Source organism: Lepisma saccharinum, chromosome 1, assembly GCF_977018435.1.
Source record: "Lepisma saccharinum chromosome 1, izLepSacc3.1, whole genome shotgun sequence".
In the NCBI taxonomy this organism is placed as follows: domain Eukaryota; kingdom Metazoa; phylum Arthropoda; class Insecta; order Zygentoma; family Lepismatidae; genus Lepisma; species Lepisma saccharinum.
The window spans coordinates 175,868,744-175,886,111 of NC_139229.1; the positions used below are offsets into that span (position 1 = coordinate 175,868,744).

At 39.6% G+C, this 17,368-nt stretch overlaps 1 protein-coding gene across 4 annotated transcripts in view; it reads left to right on the forward strand.

The window, feature by feature from the left end:
- The window catches only part of msi (RNA-binding protein musashi), a 531,937-nt gene that overhangs the window by 376,515 nt on the left and 138,054 nt on the right, over positions 1 to 17,368 (forward strand). For all 4 annotated transcript variants that reach the window (XM_083143243.1, XM_083143252.1, XM_083143224.1 and 1 more), the window contains one exon: positions 7,935 to 8,007. In XM_083143243.1, the coding sequence (XP_082999369.1) occupies positions 7,935 to 8,007 (73 nt within the window). The remainder of the gene's footprint in view (positions 1 to 7,934; positions 8,008 to 17,368) is intronic.

Consider the following 17,368-nt stretch of genomic DNA (forward strand, 5'->3'; position numbering starts at 1 on the left):
CGGGACCCCTTGATTACAAGGCGACGACATTACCATTACGCAATCGGGGAGGCCCCACAAAGCAGTCGATCCCCGTTACTACTGGTACTACTAAACAACCTTCAACGGTCCTCATAAGTTTATTCCTGTCTGCTACGTATGTATACTGGTGAAAGTTACCTCAAGAAAAGCGAAAAAAGTGGCATCCGAAGTGGCTAATGTTGTTCTAGAAAAGCATGGTTGCCTGGCGATTACACTAATTTTGACTTGTTTAAGTTGCATGAGGCTCACCCGCGGTTCATTCATTGAGCGTTCATTGTGAATGGGGCCCTTCTTTAGCGGCGTCGTGAGCGCTGGCCGCAAGAACGAGGTGGAAGCTTTTGGCTGGTGTAGGTGTGATGAAGGAGAGGCAGGATGCCAACACAGCGTCACTCGCACCCGCCAGATGGCGCTTCCTGCTGCTGTTTAATGGGAACCTCTGCCACCGCCGGATTCCTCATGAGCCCGTGGACACACTGACAGGTGCCATGTTGGGGAACCCTGAATGTGTTTCCCTCAAAAGAAGGATTTGAAACCAGAGTCGGGAGGAGTGGATCTATTTCCACCTTTTGCAGTTTCAGCTAACAGGTCGGGTGGGTAGAGGCGGCTGTACCAATCTCACATAACCTTGCTGATGTTATGCTCCTTGTGTCGAACACTAGTTTTTATAGGCGCTATACGAAGTAGAGTATAGGAGAAATATAATGTCGTAACATATTTACAACTTACTTTCTGCGTATAGATGCAAAACGTAGGGTAAACCTTAGGATCTTCTCTCCTTCCATTTGTCAGTTTCCGTGCAGTTGCATGAAGTATTGGGGGAATTATTATTATACATGTAACGTCTTTCCCATATATTTCTACACATGAATTGTTCCATGGAGGAAGATGACCGAATTCTGCTATCATTACAGGTATCAACTTTCCCATCGTTTTCTATATCTTCCCCAATTTCCTCACAATATGGAAATGATTGAATATCTGTGTCGAAGTTGACATGGGGTTCCCTATTGCATCTGGCGCTTCCCCATGGAGCATTAGGAGAAGTCGCGAAGTGGTGTGTTCCTTCGTCATGTCGATTAACGCACAATGTGTAGAAAATCGGCGTAAAATAGCCTAAATAGAAACAGAAACCTGCATTATGAGGTGGATTAAGCGTGATACGTATAACCGCAGAGCGGTATTAATGGAAACCCAAAATATCAAGGGTGAACCGCAAGGACGAGAAAACACAAACAATATCCACTTTAATGCATGATCTTCTGCGACCATCAACTTTCGTGACACCCAAAGCCTATGTTATGATGACTAAAACACATTATACGAGTCTCGGTGGATCACATAGCTGCCGTGGCTAGCTTGTTCAGCTTAGGATGCATAAATTGGCGCCTTACTGCGTGAACCTGATAGGTGTGCTTACTTTTGAGGCAGCAATTCTCAATGTGAAGTAACCCTGAATATCCGTGCTGATTTATACCGTACTTAGTTTCTCAAGTATAGAGTTACAAAACTCTTAAGCGTCCCCTCATTTTGATATACCTGTCAATAAAATTTTGTATTTCTGTAATATATTTGTGTATAACGTGTACGAACTTGCTCATATAAATATTTATTTGTGCCAATCTTATATTATTATATTATAATATCTTTATTGAAATAGCATAAGTTGACACATGGATCTCCGATTTTTATTCTCGTGGCTCCTAAATGTCTAACTACTTAGTGGCGAACGTACCTTTTTCAGCTGAAAGTTAATTTGCTTGAGAGCTTGTATGCAATGTGGTCGAATTACCGCCATGATTACTTACGCGAGGAAATTCAGTGTGTGAGGGGAAGCGATGGGCGCAATAATTTGCTGACGTCAAGTACCTGATTGGTTACCATACGCTGTGAGTGGAAGATCCAAACATTGTGACTCGCTTTTCAGCTACCCAGGCAGACCGCCCGTAGACTTAAATAACCACGCTCTGCCTTGATCCGAATTTAAAATTTTACGGGGAAACATTTTGCAGGCTGCACTCTCCCTCATTGTATGTTTATATCCGGCTTTGTCCACAGCTCTGAAAGATTTCCTGGCTTTTTAAATCGTGTTTGTTGCATTTTTACACAGTAAGAACCTTTCCTCAGTGAATTGCGTCGTCTCTCCCCCCGCGCCGCGCCTAGTCGTTCCATCCGCACTCACGTCCCACCTTTCCCCTCCTTCCATCTGAGTTTTTCTCAGCCGCAGTAAAAAAAAAGTGCAACTGTATTCGTTTGCAGGAGAGCTGTGGTTATATACGTCCTTGCGTAGGTGAAATGTCAGGAATTTGCAGAGTTAAAAATTTGGGATGAAGGGGAGGAGGGATTACGATGAGTAAAGCAGAGAGTTTGGCTACAAACCAAAAGCTTAGTATGGTGCCCTACTGTAGTCTGCGGTTCCCAGTTGGAACTTTTTTTTCTCCCCCATGAGATTGGAGGGAGGGAGGGTGTTGGGAATGTGAAATTTGCAGGGTTTTCCTTTTCGGATCTGCTCGCCAATGGACGTTGAGTGTGTCCCTTCATGTGTGTGTCAGCGTATTGATTCAGAGCCGTTTTCAGATGTGTTTGTGCTCATCCTCTGCAACCTTCGTATTTGCAATTGAGAAAAATGTCTGACGTTGCCGGAGGACTTTCCCAAAGCGTTTGTTTTTTTGCTCCGGTGGCCAGTGAAACTGAGCGGCAGCCAGAACTGTTTCCATCGGGTATATTTTGGGGTCTGTTCCAAATGTGCAGTGCTCTTTTGTAATAAACTCTGAAGCAGAATTTTTGAATAGCCATATCTAGGGGCAGGAGTTTTTTCGCAACCGAATACGGATCTTGGCTGTTTTTAGTTTCGAGGGTAGCCAATACTCTCCGAAGTTGGTGTAGTCAAGTTTCAGAAGTGCGAAATCACCTAGTAAAGCACTACTTTTCTTTACCTGAAACGGGAAACTTTTCTCAAAATATGCAGCTTTTGCAGTAGTTTGCTTCTAAGAATTTCGCGTAAAATTCTACAGATTCTATAGAACGGTGTTTTTGTGTAGGTTGCGATGATATACCATGAAGACAATGACAGGATTTTCTAAAGGGAAGATATATATACTGCTGGACAATGAAAACCGGACACTTTAATATTTGACATCTGAATTGCAATAACAGCTCGCAGGTATATTACAGAATGTTCGGCAGATCATGTAGTACCATATGCACCATTCATAGGCTCGGACTTTGTTTATGCATTCGTACTTAATTCAGTTCCTGCAACATTTAGTTAGCCCTTGTACCAGAGCTTTTATCGACCCATTGCGTTATCACACAAAATGCAAGTGTCCGGTTTTTTTGTCCAGCAGTATATATATATATATATTAATATTGTCACCCCTCATTTTGCAATTTTTTCCTGCCTTTGAAGTTGTTTTTTTTTTTTTTGTTTTTTTTTTTAAGAATACTGGGCCAAAGGCTGAGTGTTATGACCCCCCCCCCCTTCTCGGACACGTCACTGCATGGAGAAGTGTATTATGAAAGCCTGTACAGGAGCAGCCAGGATAGGGAATGAATAAACAAGGTGATTCAAAACAGGAGACGAGAAAAGAAAACTAATAACAGGATATGAAAGGGTAACTCAGAAAGTGACCGCTCAAAAACACAGTAGAGAGCACTTACCTGCAATTTTTGCAATGTTGGGGGCTAATTTACAGCGGCGTGGCTTGTAAAATCACTGTCATCAACCATTTTATTTAAAATATTTAATATTTGATGTATTTACTCAAATTATAACATTTAAGTAGAATTTATAATGGGCTAGAAACAGAATATTGTAGTTTTATGTCTCACAAAAATTTGGCTTTTACTATTTTTCTAAATACTATTTAATACTTTTTATTATTGTAAGGCCCATGATACTCTCCGAAGTTGGTGTAGTCAAGTGTGTGCGAATCATGAAGTACATACAGTATATTAGTTAAAGTATTGCGCAAACACAAGGAAGATATTTGTAATACGGAATGAATTGTCATATGTTAGTTCATAACAGCTTCAGGTTCGGGACTTTTTCCAAAATAGGTTTGAAGTTTTGTTGCGGCTATAATTTCCATATATTTTACCCCTTTATTTGCATTCTGGTGTGTCATTCAATACCTGTTGTATGTTGTAGCCACGAAAAATTAAACGTAACGCGAAGATAGAAAAAGGTTGCACCTCCGTTTAGGATACTGATCAGAAACTTACAATTTGATATTTCATCGCGTATAAATTCACAAACTCGCCAATCAGGTTAGTTCCTATTGTTATGAACTAACATATGACATCATTCCGTATTACAAATATCTTCCTTGTGTTTGCGCAATGCTTTAACTAATATATTGTATGTACTCCATGATTCGCACACATAAATGAGCGGTCTAATGGAGAACATTTACAACGCATGAATTTATTAATTTGTACGCCTTTGGACCCATACAAGTTCATACTTGTAACTTGACTTAACGAAATCGAAATAGATATCCACTTTTCATTTCTTACTGTTTGGCTTCCGGACGGGAAAATTAAAGTAATTTAGCTTGTTGTAGATCTTCACATTTGATAGTTTTTTTTATATCAACAGGTCACTTTAGAACGATTATTGTCCCTCACGGGAAGCCAGACGATATGATTGCCTTAATTTATTTTTCATTGTTGATTGTTTTATTAGTCCTAGATATGTCGTCTTTGTAGATCCGGTAGGATGGAGATAACGTTAGTTTACACGTCGCATAATATTATTATTATTATTCCACCCTAAAAATGTGTGAATACATCACAGTTTTTTATAATGTTAATAACTCACTGTTGCTCTACTTTTAATTCTTTCAGTAGTTCAATACAAGTCATCCATGTATCTCTTACATGTCAGTATGAAACTAATTTTCCCTGAACATAATTTACGAATACAATATTTGTAAGTTTTAAGTTTCCATTTTGCAAGCAGGATAATCTAGTGTTCTATTATCCCAACAATCCGTTTGAAAAATTACATTTTTAACAATGAGATGATAAGGTAGAAGAATCGATGCTGATATCAGAATTCCTTTTACAAAAAGGAACGAGAAGAGAGACAGACAATTGAGCTCATTGTTGGATTTTGATGTTCTCGCGCATTTACTATTAACAAAACATTTCTCTTTAGGCTGTGGTACTGGTGAAAGGTTAGAACCATAAATCATAATTATAGTATAATTTCCTTCAGGATAAATCGAAGTAAGTTAATAAGTTAACAAAGAAAAGGTCATTTCCCCTTTTTTCTTTTTCTCTCATTCTCCTTCTCCTTTGAGAGAGAGAGAAAGAAAAGAAGGGAAGATGACATGTGTGAAATTATTTTTGTTACAGTGTAATTTTTTTCATTATTTAGTTTTATGAGTTCGTTTAAATTTATTTCTTACTATTCTTGCCGTTAATCTACCAGTAACAATACGCGAACATGGTTTATTAGGACGTTTGTAGTTACTTTAGTATTATTTATGACTTGAATGTGTAATTCTGGCACGGGAATCTGTGATTTGTAATACATAACTCTTTCCATGTGAATGAAGATATTTTATTTAGAAGTATTCGAACTAGTTAATACTTATATATATTTTTTAATATTATTGTCCACGTGCGCGTTTGGTGATTATTAGTATTTTTTTCCAACACCGTTCCCTACAGTACACTTTCATACGTAGTTGTTTTTAGGTCCTGAGTCCTCTTCTATACCACTAATTTCATATTCACCGTGTTTAATTTGATTTGTTTTATTTTACCTCGCTTTTCTGCCTCTTTTGGCTAATCACGAAGATGAGGATGAGTGATAAGATGTAATTGATGAAGGGACGCCCACAAAGAACACCCCATGACCAGGCCTGGATTCGAACCAGGGACCCCTAGTGTCGTAGCGCTCGGTATAGGTGTAGTATGTCTCCACATTTAATCACGGCAGTATGCCTCCACATTTTTTCTCGATACGTCATTGTGAACCACGGTAGGTTAGGTTAGGTTACGTTAGGTAAAGAAAACATACACATCTTGATTTTTGTATGTTTCCTTTACCTAACCTTACCTAACGTGGTTAAGAAGAAAGTAAAGTGAAGAAATCATACACAAATAAGGAACTTGAAACATACACACATATCACACCTACATTCTTCCAATGTGGAGACATACTACACCTATACCGTAGCGCTCTGTGCTAACAACTCCGCCACGGACGTCGGCGTGTTTAATTTGAAGATGTACAGGGAACGTTAAATAAGTAACATATAACTTACGAACTACAAGATATGAAATTTAACAGTTTTTTAAAAACAAAAAATTGAAAAGCATACAGTGTGCAAATCTTGCGTCCTACATAACTTTTGTTAATAGAAACAATGTTAATACTCTATTTTCAGTTTTAAGAACTGAAGTTAAAATAAGTGTCGTCCAAAGTGAAGAGATACAATTTAATGTTTTACTATATGGTTGCATCGCAAGGCTCGGCTAGAAATTCTTTAAAATGACTGAAATTAGTTTGTGAGATGTTATGGACTGTTGTGTAATTTTTGCACCCGTTTCTTTCTTGAATTTTATCATTGATATCTTATGTATCAGATGGTGCATTTTTGTTTGCCATTTCCCGAGTAGTACACGATTTGCACCAAAGTATCCCTGTGCAGCAGGCGTTCTAACAATGGTGGTGAAAAACGTAAAGCTTTACTCTTAAACTCTCCTCGACTATAAAAATGATGTTTTCTTTCGCGTTGTCCTATCCCCCCCCCCCCAGGGGTGTATCGATTAACATTACATACTGCGACACCTACTATTCAAATTCGAGTCGCAGTCACAGGTATGGCAGGTTTCATTCTTGTCGTTCTCTAAATCAATTGATCATTCATTGTTAAGGCAAATAACAAATAGAATAATTTAATCTGTAGTCAGTACATAATGGGTTCTTTTTCGTGTTTTTTTTTCATTGTGTGTATTTCTTTAGGTATGTTGTGAATATTTATAGTATGTTTTGAACTATTTTTTTTTAACGTATGTATACCATGTCCTGATTTTTATGAAAGAAAATCCACTGTACATGGAACGCTGTGTTAATAGAGTACTAATGTGATGGAAATGATAAATATAATAATAATTGCCTACGGGATGAAAGGTTTATTGAGAAACTGCATTCTCTAGAGACCCCTAAAGTTGGATACCGTATTTCTGTTCAAGGAAGCAGATGCTACCGAAAGAGCGGATGCAGGTGTGCTGCTGTTGTTATTTTCCGGTTGTCTCCTGAGGGGGGCGGAATTGGATAAAATAAAACGCAAGTGCGGTCTACGTATGTAGATAAATCAGGACCGTGCAGGCAGTAAAGCTTTGTATGGAGTCGAAAGTATCGTCACCGTACATAAAATAACAGACACCTCGAAATGCAGGTAAGTTGCCGGGCATTCGCTGTGTTTTTGCCCATGCGGCCGAGGAGAACGGGCAACAGCGCATTTTCCCGAAGGCAGTGCCGGGCGTGGGCACAACGGCAGTGGGTAAGTGTCAGTAAGGATCGAGGAACGTAGGTTGTCGGTGCGAGATTCTCTCTCTCTTTTGGTTGCCATAGCAACGGAGTACAGCGGCACGGCGCGGCGAGACCGCGAGTGATGCCAAGCAGATCCTGAAGCAGTACACTTTGTTCCACAGTCTGCCCCACGTGCGAGTTCGGACAGCCTCGGAGTGCTGAAAAGTGTTCCATTGTTGATTTGCAAAGTGCATTGTTTTGGTTGGTGGTGGTGGAGTGTTATGCCACGGTGTTCGTTTCATGTGGTACACGGGCGCTGTTGATTCAGAGTAATTGTACTTTTAGTAATTTTGACAGTTGTTCACTGTAGAAGTTAAGACTCGAACGAGCTACGCCGAAACTTACTTTGTTTATTTGTGCTCCACAGGAACAATAAATTGGACATCCCCAGTTGTTGAACCTGCAGGGAACATTGGATCTACAAGTATATGTGACCACAGGTAAGTTGAAAACTCTCTATTTCAATCTATTGGAATATATTGTCTCCACGCAGTAGGTTACCATGTGTTTTTCTATTGTGTTTTCGTATTAGCCATTAACGTATCATGATTTACTAATGGAACTGCATGATAGAGCACTTTCAAAGGGGTAGTTAGATCAATAGGTCAGTACTTTTCCTCTCTGCTCGATACTATATTTGAACTGTGCAGTCGCTGTGGTGCAAATAGTAACGGAATGTTTTGAAAGTGCCTGGCGCACGGCCCTTTAACCCTGCTGCTGTCTTCTGAAGGAAAGTGTGTGCAATATGTTGTGAAACAACAGCAGCACGGACTCTTGTATTCTCTCTCGACGACGATAATAGTGTGAGTGAACCCGACACGCCGCTACGTGTTGTTGAGTCATGTCTCAAGGCCAATCCAGTTCACGATTTGCTTTCTTTGTGGAGGTTGGCCTTCGAAATAGCTCTTTTCAAGTGGAAAACCCCCCCAAGCACCAGACGGATACGAGGAATCCCGCCGTTCTGTTACAGCGTCGCTGTAAAGTAAGCCAACAACGTCAAGTGCGTTGCTGCTTTTCCGCGTAGTGCGTTGATTTGTATCGATCAACGTGGTGGCTTTTGTGTCCAGCTCATTATCCATCATATTTCTGAAATGTTCCACAATATCACATTTGTTTGTTGAGTTTGTTTTAAGTCTACTTTATGCGCAGATATGCTAATCGGGACTGGACCTACAGTTTAACGTGGGATCCGAATTACTATGTACCCCCATTGGGTACAATATCACATTTATCAGTTGTCCTGTATTGAGGCCAGTGCTGCAGTTCATGCATGCACTTGGTACTGCCATGTTGATCGAATGCAAAATCATAGAAGATGTTAGACGTTTTTCAAATACTAAGAACATAAGTAGCAAACGATGTTCATGTTTGGAAGTGGGTGGTTTCCTTGAAGTGCTGGTTCTTGTGTTTCTTGACTATCACATGCGTAATGCTTACACCTCTTGTTTCTGTTCAGTATTCAAAGGTTAGTTTTGTCATGATATTGTCAATGTGAAAATCCGAAGACTACAACCCAGAACCCTCCGCAGTAATGTTTGAGTTGAGCACTTGATATGTGGATGAGTGTATTGAATCTTAAATTGTAATTATTACTGTCGTCGTCGTCCTGTATACTTTGACTTCTGATAGCTGTTAGTGAATACATTTGGTTGTTACAGTTGTAAAATTAACTGCCCGTGTGTTGCAACATTCAAAAAATTCGCCCTTACTCGTGATATCGGAAAAGTAAAGATTTACACCTACATTTGTATATACACATTAAAGCATGTCATAGTACATTGATGCTACGGTTATATTGACATAAACTTAAATGGAACCTTTTTGTGACACTTTAAAACGCGCGATACGTCCGTAAGGAAATCGAGACTCACTTGTCATGTATCCGAAATCGATGTTGAATTTTTACTTCTTTCTAATGCGCATTTATCGAGTGGCAGTACTGGGGTTGTTGCAGAGGAGAAACATTTTAGATTATTGATTAGTTTTGTATCGATTACCTATTGGGCAAACACATGCTGGGTTCACTGTAACCCTCTTTCATTGATGATCATTCCAATGCCGTAAGCACTGAATCAGTAGTGTGGCCAGGAAATAGAATTGGAGGATGTGGGTGAACAGGTACATTTCCCTACCAAGATCCAAAACAGTTGTAGGAGCGCTAGAGCGTCGTGAACGCAGGTGCATCTCGCATTATTCACCCCCATATAATTTGATACTACATGTAGTGTATAGCTTGTAAAAATACTCAGAATTCATGATGATTATTTGATTTGGTTTATTTTACTTCACTTTTCTGCCAGTTTTGACAAATCGCGAAGATGAGGATGTGGGATGAAACTTGAGAAGTAACACTCGCAAGGAACACCCATGCCCGGGATTCGAATCCGTGACCCCCTGGTGTAGCGCGGTGTGCTAACCACTCCGCCACGAAGGCCGGTACATTGCGTGATACACTGCATGTCGGAATTTATTTTGTTTAACGGGTGGGCGAATTATAGAGTTTTGGGCTGTTTGTATTTTTACTCTAAATGTTGCTCTTAAACTCTCACGAACAGTGTATTGTTCTATTGTAGTTATTTCCCACTTGTGTGAGTTTAATTGATAACAGTGTCCTCGTAGTGATCGCAGATGATGTCTACCAGTAAATACATGTCAACTCCCAGCTTATATTCTAGGCTTTCCCATTGGCGTTGTAGTAACGCTGTCGCCTTGTAGTCAGGGAATCTGTGGTTCGATCAATGCTGGAGACATATTGTACTGTGGTTCAGATCCAATTTTCAACTTTAGATCCAGTCGCGATTAGCCTATCTGAGCCTAAAGCGGACTGGAAGCGATGACATGTTTTCTCACGAACATCCTCCAGAAGATACGGGGTTCAATGGGAACCACCAAATTGAATATTCTCAGAATTATTACCATGCATTTTTTACAAAAACTGACGCAGAAGCTAAGCAGTGCCAGCATTCATGGCTGAGTGGTTATATAGGTAGCACGTATAGTGCTGGTCCCCAAAGAAACCTCACTTTACTTCAAAGAAAGTTCCGAAAGATCAGTTTTCCCCCTAAGAACAACATGTCAGATCCACGTGGACTGCAATAAATCGTCCCCTGAAACCTTTCCCACCAATAGCGTCCCTCCAAGAAATGACAGCTCTCATCAAGTCCACGTGGACTAAATGAGATGTTGCTAATTCAGTTTCTTTAGAGATTTCTAAACGCGAGGTTGCGGTTCTCTATCTTTGCTAGGTTGTGTTATTGTGTTTTGCTATTTTTTCATGTAATATAAAGACCTTGGGAGTAAAACGTCACAGTGAATGAATGGATGTCTAAACACTGGAGGTAAAAGTGACAACAGCGCTTTGCCGAAAAACAGTTGGTGGCTCGAAACCAGATACGGGTCCGGTCGGCTTCCTCTGGGGTTCTGTCAAAGATGCCGAACTGGCGATACATTCAGGACTTGGGGTATAACAAGACAGCGCTTAGGCATTGACTTTTCTTTTGTCTCGTTCCTTTTAACTATTTCATCATTAATCCTCATTGTTACGATTAACGTAGGGATAGAAAAGCCACGTAATGTAACCAAAGTCCAAAGTGTCAGCCTTGAAATAAAATCTCTCCAGGTTTTCCTGAAATTGTTTGTTTTCTGTTGGCAATCGAATAATTGTGTATAAGTTCTACATCTCAGCTTTGTTAAAAGGGATATTTTTTTCTTTTTTAACAAAACTCCATGTATCAGCTCGTAACTATTTCAAGGTTAAACGGAAAAGAAGGGATTGGAGAGGAGGGAAATATGATTATACGGCTACTGCGTTTTTTGTGTTTACCTTGACACAGTTGTTAATGGTGTGTGCGCAGGTACCCTGATACAGATTCTAGCTGATACTGCGAAAGAATGCGTCAAAACTGATTTTTCGAAGCAATTGGCCACAGCGAAAGAACTCAAGACCATAAACAGACGATTCGAAATGCATCAGAACAAAGTTGCATTTTTGGTGTCTCATTTGGTAGGGAAGTTTGTTTCTTTGGAATGGACGTTGCTTCACTGCAGAATGCATTACATGTTTTACTGTATCAAACCCATACGTTTTTCATTCTATCTCTGGGTAGAGTAGGTTATTGTCTGTGCAGTCTTGTATTCTTTTGTGGAACGTGCTGTACTCGGCCCAGTGGTCAATGTGGATGTGTGCATAAAGAAAAGGCAAAGTTTAAAGGTGACTTGAACACCTTCAGATAATTCTCCTAGGCATTTCCGTTCCCCCAGATCTACATTGACCACTTCTCCAAGAACACAAGATAGTGCTCGTGGATTTATACGTGACTACATGGCACATTAACGTCTTCCTGAAGACGAGAGGCGCAGCTCAAGCCTCCAAAACGTTAATTAAAACAACAGTGGTTACAAGTCCACTTTTCATTCGTCATGAATCATCAGCTGATCAGCTACAACTACAAGGAACAGTTGAAAATGTGTTTGTCGATTGATACATTTTGAGTTGTGTATGTAGGTGTGACAATAACTTTTTAAATGGTGTCGTAACGGTTGTTCTGTTCCTATTTTAGTATCACTTTTTATAATTGTAATGGCTTGCGTGTCTCGTTGCTTGTTAAGTTATCGTTTCACTTGGTAGACTGCTCGTTCAGGAGAGTCTAGCTTGTAATTAGAATATGCATGTATCTCGCAAACAGGTCACTAACATATGTTAACTTTTTATTGGTTTACACCAGCCAGTGAAGTTGCTGCAGCCGATGTTTAGACTGGTGTGCATTCTGCCATTTCTTGTAAATGCTTTTGTTAGTATTTCATAGTTTACGTTGCCTTCATACCTCTGTGTTAATCGTAACGAAGAAGGTGAATGATCGAATAGATGATGAAAGAACCGAAGTCTTACACAGGATTCGAACATACTCGGGCGTTAGAAGAAACTTCGCCTTCATACTCAATAATATACACTATGTGCGATTGAGTGAATCAGCCGAAAAATAGTAAAGTCGACATTCACTGACCCTGCATATCTGTTCTGTAAGCGAGAGTGAAACAATTCCCACAAGCACATTTCATTTTTGGCTCCATTCAAAGGGAATTTCGAATCGTGTAAATTAGCATAATGGAACGTGCATTATCTTGAGACTGTGACGTTTTACATGGTTTATATGTTGATCTAATGCCCATAATTTCACTGGTCAAGTCAGCATGAGGCCAGCTGATTTGCTGGTTTTCATTGACACATGTCCAATTTTTTGATTAGCAGAATGGTTCGTTACAGGGCTGTCCTTAGCCAACTAATCCTGCTTGAACTAGCAGAGAGCTTTAGCAAAACAATAGCTAGTGGACAAAATTATTATACACTCTCTAGACGAATTGAATTAGTCGAGATAATGCCAAGCCTGATTTTCGTACTTGTATGTAAAATTCAGACTGGAAAGGTCAAAACAAATCTACCCATCTGCATTTACACCTGAAGTATATTCTGCCACTCGTACTTAAGTCCAACCCATCGAGAAGAATCCGTCTTGGTGGGATGTCCAAACTTCCTTTTTCTGTGCAGAGACATTAAGTACCTGAGCAATTGGTTGCTGACGTTATATTTGCGTCAAAGTTAATACCTCAAAATAAATTTATTATTTCTTTTAATACAATACTCTTTTAATTCGTACTGGATAATTCGAATTACTCGGTAATTCGAACAGAGGTTTATTCCCCTTGAAAACCTGTTTTATGATACATGTTTTTGTTAATTTTGGATAATTCGAACTTCTTGCGTGTCCACTTGGAGTTTGAATTCAAGAGTAAATTGTACAAGAGCCGGCGATGGCCCTGGGCTTCATTATGTTTGTGACTTTCATGTCGTTTCTTTTGAAATGTTTTGCAAGTGCGTGGTGAACTTGGAACTATGTCGTCCTAACTCCTTCAATTGACTTAAATTCCTAGGAAACCTATGAAATTATAAGAACATGTTAGCTTCATGAAGTCTATAAAAATGTAACATGCATATTAATATAAAGTTGTTGTTTTTTAAAAACATATTTTACCGGTATGTGAATTACCGAAGCCGGAAGGTAATTCTCCGAACGAATAGAAGAGGTTCAGAGTTTCGGGTGCGTGGTGGTTGTGGTCGACCGCGTGTGTGTGTTTATCATCTTGAGCCATAACGTTCTTCCTGGACCATACATTAAGGTGCAATCACCAGTGTTTTCAAGCGGTAACTACTCGCTTCACTGGCGATGTAAGAGAGCCAGCCTCTCTTCCAGAACATTAAGTAGACATTGTAAAAACTATTTCTAGAGGTAGGAAATTTGAAAGGTAGAGTTATCAGGCTTTGATCTCATATATATTCTTCCACGGTTTGATACTCCGTGGTCAACCTCCGTGGTGGGGTAGCAAGCGTGACGACAGAGTTACAAGGTTCAAACATAGGTATGGCATGGATGGTGTAGAATGAACGGTCTAGAAGTGTGAGTAAGTTGATGTTGCTTCACATAGTACTGTAGTATTCCTTTGTCGTAATGTAATCTGCAAACAAACGTTTGTTCAAGATTGTGTTGTTGATTTGGTTTATTTTACTTCTCATTCGTATCGTACCACATTTTTGGCTAATCAAGATGATAATGAGTAATGATATGATAAAATTGATAAAGGGACATAAAAAAAGTACCCATGCCCAGGTCGGGATTCGAACCCGAACTCTCTGGCGTCGTAGCGCAGTGTGCTAACCACTCTGTCGAAGAGGCCGTCCAGATTGTGTTGTTCTAGCGGTACATAAGTTACTGTCGGTATTTCTGTTTCTGTTGTTTTTCTATATTTTTATTTAATCATGACTGTGAGAATGAATGATGAATTGATGAGAATGGATGATGGGACAAACACGTGATACATTAATGCCTGGCTAGGTTTGAACCTGGGACCTCTAGCCTCCTAGGGCGGTAACACTGTCCACGTATGACGTCGATCAGTTGTCTGTCCGCTCTAAGATCAAAGTGTTAATGTGTACAAATGCACGTTGCTTGTGTAAAATCCTATTTTTTATTCAAATGGCAGGTGTGCAGGAATCTTGCGCCTAGGAAATAGTGCATGTCACAGGATAGACCACTTAACGTAGCTGCTTTATTGAAGTTGCGAGACCTTATATTATGAGCTGTCTACAACATATATTCATGGGCAGATCTGGTAATCATAGCAAAGTCACGTTGTTTTGTTTAAATTTTCATTCTATAAGTGGATGGAGAATAGTAAGTAAACAACTATACCCTGTCTCTGGAATCTGTGGAACAAGGCTGCACATAACGGAAGAGAAGGGGAGAAAACGAGTTGGCTGAGCAAATAACGGCTGCACTTCCCGGCATAGAGTGTAGGGTGATCCGCTAGTAGACGAATGGTTACACTCGTTGTCATGTAATAGGAGATCCGAAGTTCTATTCTCATGTAAATCGTTGAACCGCCTCTAATTTGACTTTTATAATTAACCAAATTTTCCAGGAAGAAATTTACTTGGCTCATTGTTTCCACTTCACTAGCACCTTTTACAATAACAAGAGAGTTTCTCCTCTCAAGAAAGTCCTAATGACAGCGGCGATGGTACGAGCAACAGCAAGGTGTGAGGATGGGGACAGTGCAAACAACGGAAATAAAGTGGTAAGCCTCATTGTAAAACCTCCCACGCCATTTTAAAGGTAAGCTGAGAATGAGAGACATTAAATCATGTCTATCCGTGTTGAGGGTCTAACTCACTATCTTCGGAGAGTTCTAGGTTTGATTCTAGTGTGTGGTCCAGTTTGTTAATTCTTCCATCAGTTGCATCTATCATTCAAGCTCTTCCACGCCAAAAGACGCACAAAGCGATGTCAGGTTTAACAAATGCAATAGTTTAACTTTTTCAGTCCTGTAAAGGCATTTCAGCGTTATCTGTGTGACATTTATACATAAAATGTAAGGTTCTAGACATGCTATCAGATTAAAATGTTCATAATGCACTGATTTCATAAAGTTATGAAGTACTAAGTGGTGGCTGCTAACATGTGAAAAAGAAACTTGAATATGTTCACATACCCTGAGTGCACGAAAAGTATTAATGTGTTTACATGTATGACGCTTTTAAAATGTAGGAAAGTTCTATGAAACACATCAACTACAGTTGCTAATAATTCTTTGCTGTAAAGTATGTAAATTATATATGCTTTCACAAACCTTAAGGGTTAAATACATTGAAAAACAATAATAATCTGCAGATTGATTTTTTTTATTATTATTGTTTACTTACATGTAGTAGGACCATTTTCTGTGGAATTCCCCTGTAGCGATTGGAACATGGCTTTGCGATACCAGGATGTCTTCGGTTTAGAATTTCCGTCTTTCATATTGCTATAAATTCCAAATGTTTCGTTGCCTTAGCAAAGTGGCCTAACTAGTGCGAAGATAAAATTTTAGTAGCGATGATTCCGGGAATCGATGCGAAGAAGGAAAAAAATATATATTTACAATTTAATAACATGGTAATATGACACTCTGTGCTTAAAAATGATCTGGAGAATAGATTTGACTTAATGAAGACAAGTTTTCTTATATCTTGCGTATCCAATTCCTTCATGATTTAGAACAATCCAATAGTTGAACCACTCGGAACATATTTCTATGATTTTTCTTCGCCGGGTTAAGGATCTCTGAATAAATTATTATGTTGTACACTTGCTAAATTTAAAAATAAAATATTACCTAATTCAGTATCCAGCAATAATAATTGTGGGCACGTCCTTAATGTTATTTATACCCCTAAAATAAATGTTTGGAATGTTCCAAATTGATGCTACAATATAATTGCTTCTCTGAAATTGTGAAATGTGACTAAACATTCTATTTTACGTAGTCGTTATGTGTCCATGTTTTTTTCTCGTCTTCTGCGAACGGAGTTTCGCTATATCAAAACCTGGAGACGATATTCTGCTAGATGTCGTGAAAAAGAGCACTAACAATATCCGAAGATTTCTGCCTCCTCTGTTTCTATTGCATGGAGCAAACGAGATATTCCTTTCAATTTCCTGTTTGCATCCTTCGGGCTGCACAGAATTTCTTATACGCCTCAGGTGAACAGGCAGTGAATCGTGGAAAATGCAATCATCAGATACCAAGGTCCAGCAGCAGAGGACCGGCGAACTCTCAAAGTGAGAGATCGATATGACTGTATCACGCCATGTGGGCTCTCCCTTATGCCTTCCACGTCGAAGTGATCCGTGTGTGGGAAAATCTCAGCTAACTGGAGTCGGGCACGTCTGGCGAAAGAGCAATTTCCATATGGTGCGGCCGCTGAAGAAATATTACGTGTCCGGTAGTTCCCATGGGTGTCCGTTTTGGAGGAAATCTCGTGTTCGGGGAGCTTTGTCATCGCTAATGGCGCTTTGAGTTGCAGGAACTGCGACATTTGTCACATTGGAATTGGGGAGGAGGGCAGTTTCGGCTGTGGTGGGGTTGAATTTCGAAGTTTCTAATGAGAGTGAAAGAGCCTGTCCAGTTTTTTAAAAAATATATATTAATATAGCGACTCAATATTTCAGCTGAATTTGAAATGAATTTCAGAACCATGATTGTTCATCGTTTTAGTAAGGCGATTAAACGTGGACAAACACGGATTTTTTCCCTTCATACTGAACTTATCGTCAACATCAGTCTTTGCTATGAACATTTTCTGCCAAATAGTACTTTGGAGGTTGCGACATTCATTATGAAAATATCCCATCTCACTGGTGCGCAAACTGCATCATTCACACACGTAAGATAGTGTCTTATAAATTCGATGTTTGTAGAACCAGGTAC